The 9,344-nt window shown below is 35.2% G+C and overlaps 1 protein-coding gene across 1 annotated transcript; it reads right to left on the minus strand.

Annotated features, from left to right (window-relative positions):
- Positions 1-6,250: 6,250 nt before the first annotated feature.
- On the minus strand, positions 6,251-8,525 carry LOC113344306 (cytochrome P450 704B1-like). Its single transcript, XM_026588312.1, has 4 exons — positions 7,851-8,525; positions 7,014-7,688; positions 6,683-6,886; positions 6,251-6,597 (listed from the first exon to the last, which is right to left on the minus strand). The coding sequence occupies exons 1-4, from the start codon at positions 8,400-8,402 to the stop codon at positions 6,415-6,417; spliced, it is 1,614 nt and encodes a 537-aa protein (XP_026444097.1). The 5' UTR covers positions 8,403-8,525; the 3' UTR covers positions 6,251-6,414.
- Between the last annotated feature and the right edge of the window lie 819 nt (positions 8,526-9,344).

Genomic DNA, 9,344 nt, shown 5'->3' on the forward strand with positions numbered 1-9,344 from the left:
GAGTTGAAAGTGGTAGAACCTATCTTGACTATGTTAAGACTTCATGTATAACCGGTCACGGCCTATAATGAGTAGCTAGTTAGAATCGGTCACTTGAGTGTAACCAATCACATGTTATGTTGGGATGCTAGATGTAACCGGTCACATAAACACTTTTGATCAAAGTGTAACCGGTCACATGATGTATCGAAGGTTAGTGGTAACCGGTCACATAAACACTTGGGATCAAATGTGTAACCGGTCATATGATAACCTCGGGAAGCAAAGTGTAACATTCACATAGTTACCTTGGGAACAAACTGTAACCGTTCACATGATGGCTTCGGGAACCAAGGTGTAACCGGTCACCTAACCGATTACAACCTATCTTAGGAATCTTATTGTATCCGATCACAACAATCTTTGGTGTGGTCATATGATAGGTTTTATGTCCTAAAACCATGGTTCATATATTTCTTCATGTTGTTGTGTGAATTAGGATTTAAGGGTTTACCAAGATGAGTAGCTTCATGATGTCGACATATTTGAACATGTACATAACTCTTATTATTTATTGTTCAAAGATATTCCTTGATGATCAAGGTGATCCAGTACCGAAATAAATTGAGAACCTTTTAATTAAGGTTTTTGGTTTTATGTGCTTTAATTACCAGCAATTAATGCATAGCTCTGGAGAATAAAAATTAGTAATGTGCATTTACTAATCGGAGATTTTATATGAGAGATTTCGGAAATATTGGACTATACATTTATTGGAATTAGGAAAATAAAATTTGGGCCTTCATTGCATATCTTAAGAATAATTTCAGTTTTAGAAATTCCTTGGTGTCCAAACAACCTTGGTCTATAAATACCTAAGTTTGCATTTTTAACAAACTATCCTAAGAGCCAGGCAAACATCATTTCTTGTAGTTTCCGGTGTAGCCATCTATTCGGATAGGAAAGTACACTAATTAGGCGAAATATCTAACGACCGCTCATTTAAAGACTTTTATGGGATCAAGAAGCTCTTCGAGTACCGTTGGTGGGAAACTAGATAATTGCATTGTTATTGTAGTTTTCGATTATTGATTGGATTGACTAACGGTTGTTGTAACTTTGATTACACCTAGTTTGTTTATTCATGAGAACTTTTTCTTCTGATATAAGGCTCACTAAAACTAGATCAAAGTATCGACGTGATCTTTAGAACTGTTGTTAGATCTAAATACATCTTGTGATAATCCATAGACTTTGTTCTGTGCGTGATTAATCACAAGAGGATTCATGTGTTGTTGTGCAGGATTTCGAAGACAATAGAAGATTTGAAGGCGAAGAAAAATTCTTATTAGTTTTGGTATCTTGTGGATTTAATGCACAAACCTTGATCGGCTGGGATCTAACTAGAATCGGTTTATATTTGATAGACTTGATTGATTAGTTGCATGAGATCGACATCACTTTATAGTTTCTCTTTGAGATCTATATTGGTTGATGGCGAATCTAAAAATTGATTATTTCGGTAGCCAATATTTAGATTGATATAACCATACAAAGGAGTTTATTAGATTAAACATAAGAGCCTTTGTCAACAACTCACATATCTTCTAGCAAGATTGATTAGAGTGGTTACTAAACAAATTCTTCCTTTGCTATTTGGAATACCATCCAAAGGAGTTTCCATTCACGTGTGTGACTCTAAAAGTCAAAGACGAAGGGATGTTGAGAGAACTAAGTAGCCAGGGGTCGTCTGCTTGGTATCAACTATACGGAATTGGTATTAGATTTTGTATAGCGGCTTAATTCTGAGAGTATTCAAAAACTGGATTAGGTCCTTGGGTTTTTCTGCATTTGTGGTTTCCTCGTTAATAAAATCTTGCATTTCCATTTACTTTACTATTCCGCAATTATATTTGTTTTATATAATTTAAACTAAATTTCACTTGTATGTTAACTCTGTAATACTTGATATTGATCCGATAGAGTTTCGATTATTTCCGAACCTTTTATCAAGTACACACTTTGTTGTCGTCTCGTCTCGATCTTGTATCCATAGTGAATCACACAAATGATCTTGTGGTTGTGTTGTCTCGATATCGTATCCATAGACGATCACACGAAGTGTGAACTGAATCTGTTGTACTGTCTCGACTCTGTCCATTGACGATCACATTCGGTAGAGGACTTATAGATGGATAAATAAAAGATTGTGGTGTATTTGGGTACCCTCATATTTTCATATTTCAAAGGAAAACCAATGTAGGTGATGTGCATACCTTATCCATTGGAAGCTTGAATGGCTTTAGGACCCTCATAAGCAGAAGTAACTTATAATTCTGAGTCATCAGGTGTGATATGATTATTAGCACCAGTGTCAGCATACCATGGCTTGTCTTCTAGAGTATTTGTAAAATCTAACATTGCACTTAAGTTATGTGGTATATGAATGTTGTGATATGTAAAATTCATCAGGTTTCTACATTCTAAGGCACCATGACCAGATATTCTACAGATTCGACATACTATATGTGACAGAGCTAAAAGTTACTCCTAGCGCGCCAGCTGCGCGCAAGCCGTGACATCCCGATGCACAACTATGATGCTACTAACCGGAACTTAACAAATAATACAGTCGACAATAACATTTATAACAGGCTGTAATATACAGTCTAGCATACATTAAGAGTGTATGATTATTAACGTATACCAAGTTTGGGACCAATCAGGGAGAAAATATAGTGTGTCAGAGAGAACACCAATACAGGACATACAACACATAAGAATGAGTGTATGTAGAGTGTAACATAATTACGTGTTACTAACAATATAGCATGGAATAAATCTCATGGATTTTGATAGAGAAGCTAAAGCTCCAAAACAAACGCATGTGTGTGGAGTATAGAAAAACATTTACAAGTATATTCGATTTTTCAGATCAAATTTCTCTCTCAAGGTAGGAGAAGGAATGTCGGTTCTGCTCTAGCAAGATGATAAATAGGGTGACCAAGCTTTGGCTATCAAGTTCCTTCATATATATATGCTATTGCTTCTACCAAAGTGGCGGTGAACAAATGTACTGCGACTATCAACAGTGGTGGGTCTTGGAACTTAGTTTAGATAGAAGACCTTCTTCAATCCAAATTGAATAAGTTTGCGCTCGGACCTCTCTAATTCAGAACTGCTACAACGGTACGGGAAAAGATGCGACAAGTCTAGTAAGTCTACTATCACAAGACCGTCTCCGTCTGATCCATCTTTAAGAGCTAATAATAAATTTGGTTCCAATTCCAAAGTAACAGGTATGTTCCCAAGTGGTACTCTAAATACAAAAAATAAAAGCATTCCAAAATCTAAAGTTCCGGATACGGTTTCAGCTAACAAACTGTTGGAGTATGGTTCTTCATGGTGTTTAGACTTTCCCCTTTTAAAGAAAAATCGTGAAAAAATGTTTGGTGATCTTGTAAAAAATCATGAAGGGTTAGTTATAGAGGATATTGATGAGTCTATTAATTAATAGTGGATAATTGTCTGGTACCTCAAGTTGTGTCCTCTTTGGTTGATCCTCTGTGTACCTGGAATTTTTGTGGCTTTAGCTTTTGCTTTTGCTTTGTTGTCTTTTCTTTAGGCTTTTCGCTCTCTCTTGTTTGTAATCGCCTACACACGGCTTATTGCCTTTTTATCTATCCTCTTTGATCGATCAAAAATAAAATAAAATAGAAAACCGGTGGTGCAACTTTAAACTCAAGTGTATGGTCTAGACTATGCCCGGACAAAGTTGGTTTTTTCTATGGTTGATGTTTCACAATAAGATAGTTTCGATGGACTCTCTTGAGAGGTAAGCTTCTTGATAATGGTTTTCTCTGTGTTGTTACTCGGGGGAACTAGTCTCGCATATTCTCTTTCTTCATAAGATCTCTTTCCAAGTTTGGAACTATAACGGGAGTTGGTCTCTTTGGATTTTGTACATTACATATATACAAAACGAAGCCAAAACCTTCACGTTCCAGAAGCACATCCATAAGCACATTTTCATGTAAAGGTTGATCTTAATCAACTTATTAGTACTAGTACATAATGGCCAAGTTGGTCAAGTTGGTGACAGATACTAGTCGCGTCAACCTTCAAAGGAGACACGACAGCGGTGGATATCTTATAAAGGGTTTGAACTCTCTAATACTCATAGGTTAAAGCATATAATGAAGTCCAGACTTCAGTTTTCTATTTTTTCTTTCATACTCCCTCATTTCCACGTTAGACGATCTAGCTGTAGTTTGCACGATTCTTAAAGCAAGAAAGAAAGATGACACTTTTTTAATACCTTTTACAATTATCTTCTTAAAGATAATTATAAGTAAAATTTAGATAGTAGGAAATACCATTTAGTCCTAGAAATAATATATTAGAGAGAGTCTAGTCCAGTTGACTCAGTCATGCGTCTTTTTGGTCCTTTTTGAAAAAATATATTACTATTTGGTCCTAAAAATTATAATTTAGTCCTAGGGTGACGTCATGGATGATGTAATTGTCATCTAGTAGTAACAGAAATACACTTTTGGGATTATTATATCATCAATGACGTCACCCTAGGGATATATACTCAATTATTAAGAGAGAAAAAATCATTTTCAGATTTACTTTCTCCCACCTCCATATTTCAGATCTAGTTTCTCTCTCTTTTTTTTCTTCTTCTGCTGCATAAAAGATGAAGATTTGTGTAAGTTCTAGGGTTTTGATTTTACAGAGATGATGAAGACGATTTGCAGAGATGATAAAAACGATGGGTATATAAAGATGATTAACACGATTTTTTGCGACGATTTGCGACGAAGATTTTTTGTTTTTCTTCACTGTTTTGATGTAGCTGTGGTTGAAGATGATTATGAACACGATGAAGAAGATCGATTTATGTGTTAAAGATGATGATGATTTTGATTTTGATTTTGATGATCTTGATTTTGACGTTGAAGATCTTGTTTTTGATGTTTGTTGCTCGTGTTAAAGATGAAGATCAGTTGTTGTTGAAGACAATGATATTTTGTTGCTGCTGTTGAAGACGATGACGAAGATGAAGATGATGTTGCTGCATTTAAATTTTACGAATGAACTCTTTTTTTTACGAATTTTGGAAAATGAACTTTGTTTTCTTCTATAGGTTTTACTAGGAGTTCATTTGAAAGAATGAACTCGGTTTTCATATAGGTTTTTACTAGGAGTTCATTTGAAAGAATAAACTCGGTTTTCATATAGGTTCTATTAGGAGTTCATTTGAAAGAATGAACTCGGTTATCATATAGGTTTTATTAGGAGTTCATTTGAAAGAATGAGCTCGGTTTTCATATAGGTTCTATTAGGAGTTCATTTGAAAGAATGAACTCGGTTTTCATATAAGTTTTATTAGGAGTTCATTTGAAAGAATGAACTCTGATTTTTTGTAATAACAAAATTTTTGTAAAATTTAATGAAATGTAATAAAGTTGGTAGAATATAATGAAGTGTAGAATAAAATTTAATGAAATAAGTAGGAATTAGTGCAGAAGGATATTTGTGTCCATTTAAATATTTTCAAATAATTATGGACCAAACATGAAAAGTTTTTCCCGCTGGACCAAACTGTTGTGGTCCCAAATAAAAAAGGACCAAACGATATTTTTCCGATAGTATATCTCTCAAACTATACAGCGAAAAACTTTGTACCATTGAAAAGCATTTAAAAACATATACGTAACGGACATGACCATGGCTATCAAATTATGCATATTTCTTATACTAATAATAATCAATTAAAAGGGTACTTTTAGGAATAACCCATTATTTGGTGATATAAGTCATCTATTGTGGGACAAAATTTAAAACTAACTAGATCATCTAATTTGGGACCTGAGGGAGTTTTAAAAACAAAATAATTAATTTTAAGTGATTCTTAACATTGGCAATATGACGTTTGATAAGATTAGTTTAGGGGGAAATTCTTCGCTGTTCTTTATTTTTTATACTTTCTCAACGCAGATAAAAAAAATGGGATACAATGAGTTACTCCTTTTTTAAGCAAAGCTAAAGAGAGGCGTTTTATTGAACAAAAAAAGCCAAAGAAAAAACAAGAAGGAAGGGGATAAAAAATCTGACCTCCAAAGAGAAAATAATAAGAAAACTGAACTAGCTAAGCAAAACAATAAGTAAATGAGACATCTCTGTCGACCACCCTCATTATATTTTAAATCATACTTGGTGGTTCGAGCAACCACTATTCTTCTGTAGTTGTGCAGCTCCATTATTCCATGAAAATCATCACAAGCATTACCCTCTCTATAGATAAAAATACATTCATAGAAATGCAAAAGCTAAAATGCCCAGTATAAAAGTAGACTAATCACTAGTCTTTATTTTGTGCATGCGTGGGCAATATAACAGGCCCTTCATGTTTCTTACCGAACCATTTCAAGATGGCCTGGTAGTTACAGTGAGCTTCAACCCATGCTTCATAGCTATAGTTATCATCATTTTGTACGTAACAGGATGGTTTGGAACCAAATGGAATTTAAAGAATCTACACAAGATAGCAAGCGTCAACTTCATTTGTAGATACGATGAGTCCTTCCCTAGGCATATTCTAGGTCCAGCCTGCAACAGCATGAGTCTCACACATTTAAGTATTGATATTACAACTGTCAATATAACCAACATTTCATTGGAGTTGAATTCCTACCTGGAATGCTGAGAATTTGAATGGAGATGCACTTTCAAATAAACCCTCTTTGTTGAACCATCTATCGGGGTTGAATGAAAGGGCATCCGGCCCCCAATTGTACTCCATTCTCCCCATGGCGTATGGAACATAAACCACTCGTCCACCTGCTTTCACTTTTGTTCCATCGGGTAAAACATCGTCTTCTAATACTCCTTTCGAGTCCTGCAAGTGTAAGAGGAAACTTTATTTTACGTTCAAATGATACTAAATTTTTCGAAAACAAAACATATATTAGTAAAAGAATATGTAAAAAATCTTCAAAATCTGGCTTCGATAAAGGGTTTGGTACCTGGGGCACTGCAGGGTACAACCGTAGTGTCTCAGTGATTGTTGCATGCATGTAAGATAACTTTCCAAGTGAATCATAATTCAATAGACTTGCAAATTGTTTTAATTTCTCAGGAAATGATTTTGTTGGGTCCTTAGGATCATAACCAGTCATTGCTTTGGTTTGGTTTTCTTCAAAGGCTATAAGTTCCTCGTAGATCTTCTCTTCTACATTTGGATTCTTCATGATCATGTATATCAACCAAGATAATGTTGATGCGGTTGAGTCACGTCCCGCTAAAATAAAGCTTAAGATGACATCTCTAAGGTATTTGTCACCATTCAACTCAAGATTCTCATTCAACTCAATGAATCTTGATAAAAGATCATGCTTTGGCTTGTCACCATTATCACCAGTTGTCTTAGCTTCTTGTAACTCCGCTTTTCTTTTACGAATTAAACCGTATGTAAATTCATTAATAACTTGGATACTTTGAACAAATAATGCTTCGGACCCAATATTAAAGAATCTCTGTAATTTCCACAAAGGGTTACTGAACCTAAAAGATACAACACCAGTTGCTTGTTCAAAAGCTTTAGCGAAACGATTATCGGGTAATTCATGAGCCAAAGTTCCAATGTCCACCCCAAATCCAATTTTACATATAGAATCTAGATTCATCCTCAGCAACAGTTCCTGACAAATAACAAACTCTTCATTACATAAAGCATCCACCAGGAGAATTTTACATGAATATGTATTGCAAGATGCTTTTTGCTATGTAAAAAAATGTAGATTTTCGTAAAAAAGCTTAGAACTCCTATCACCGGAGAAATAGTTGGAGATTTAGTGACTGACCTGCATATCGATTTCCTTGTTATGGAGTGACGCCCGGTGTAAGATACCAGAGAGAGTTAGTGCACAGTCTTTGAAAACAACAGTGCTGAAATTTCTCAAGTTTCTAGATGCAAACTCATGACTAGCAGTCTTTCTTTGTTGCCTCCATGTCTCTCCATCCGCATTAAATATTCCATCTCCAAGCAACTCTTTCATGCATGTTTGAAAATCTTCACCCTTTGGGTAGTTGGGGAAGTTGGTTTTAAGAATATGTTCTACATTTGCAGGATCTGCAACGTAAACTGAAGTTATAAATGGCAGTTGAAGCGTCAAGGTTTTTGATTCCACAAAGTACTCAGTTAACCAATCATGCATTCTTTGGTAGTTCCTAAGAAGTTCTATTAGTACCCCAATGAATGGCCATGATTTGGGGCCTTTTAGATTCCTTTGATTCCATCTGTGCATGAAGATGTAGGCTAACACGATACTGACCAGGAAAATACTGATTTCAATTTTGTTTTCATTAAGTTTTGATGATGAGAAGAACACTGAAAGTTGATTTACTACTTCCATGGCAAAACCAGTAAGCTAAAGATAAAAAGAACTAAAAGAAGAAAACACTTGATTGTAGAGAAAATTTGATACCATTCAAAGGAGAGTTAAAAAGTTTTGAGAGTGTGGCTGATTATAGTGCAAGCTTCTCTTATATAGCTACCAGTGGCTGGGAGAGATTGCATCAAGTGGCGTGGATCCTCCTTGACTAAAAATGCATCATGTGGTCGCGCATATGCTCTTCTTCTTTCCGCTTGTACTGCACTTTTACTTTTTGAAGAAATCTTGTTCTTTTTGTTACTAATGATTGATCTACCTTTCAAAAAGTGAAATTTCTTAAGAAAAACATATCTAAACTCGATCATTAGAGGACTTCGTATGTAGGAAGAGAGAGGACTATCCATTAGTCAATGCATCCCAACGTACTATCAGATAGACGACCAACAGGTAGTCATTAGTCAATGCAACACAACAAACTATCAGATATCAAGGGATTATAGACATAAATTTGTATATAAAGTAATCATTTTTGGAAGATCTTCATCATATCGGTCCCTCTTGTGAGGATATATAATTATATGTATGGGTTTAAAGGTGTAGTATGGAAGTATGGAATCTCAGAGATTCCTAATGTACATTTCTAGAGTTCTCTGTCTGCTTTTGTTCCAAGTTTTTTCTTGGAACTTTTGTAATGTACATTTGTCAGAAGCTCTCCTTTCTTTTTTTTCACAATATCTCCAATGTTAAAAAAAAAAGAATAAAATTCTCAAAGACTTATCATAATACTTGGAACTTTGCATACATTGTGGGACTAATAATCTCAACACGCCCGCTCACGTGTAGCCTCATTGGGTCTAACACGTGGACAATAAATCGGGTGACGCGGAGTAAAGGCGCGGTCTAATGACTCGTCGTAAATAGCCTGCTCTGATACCATGTTAGAATACGGGCATCCAACCCAAA

This window comes from Papaver somniferum, unplaced genomic scaffold, assembly GCF_003573695.1.
Source record: "Papaver somniferum cultivar HN1 unplaced genomic scaffold, ASM357369v1 unplaced-scaffold_76, whole genome shotgun sequence".
In the NCBI taxonomy this organism is placed as follows: domain Eukaryota; kingdom Viridiplantae; phylum Streptophyta; class Magnoliopsida; order Ranunculales; family Papaveraceae; genus Papaver; species Papaver somniferum.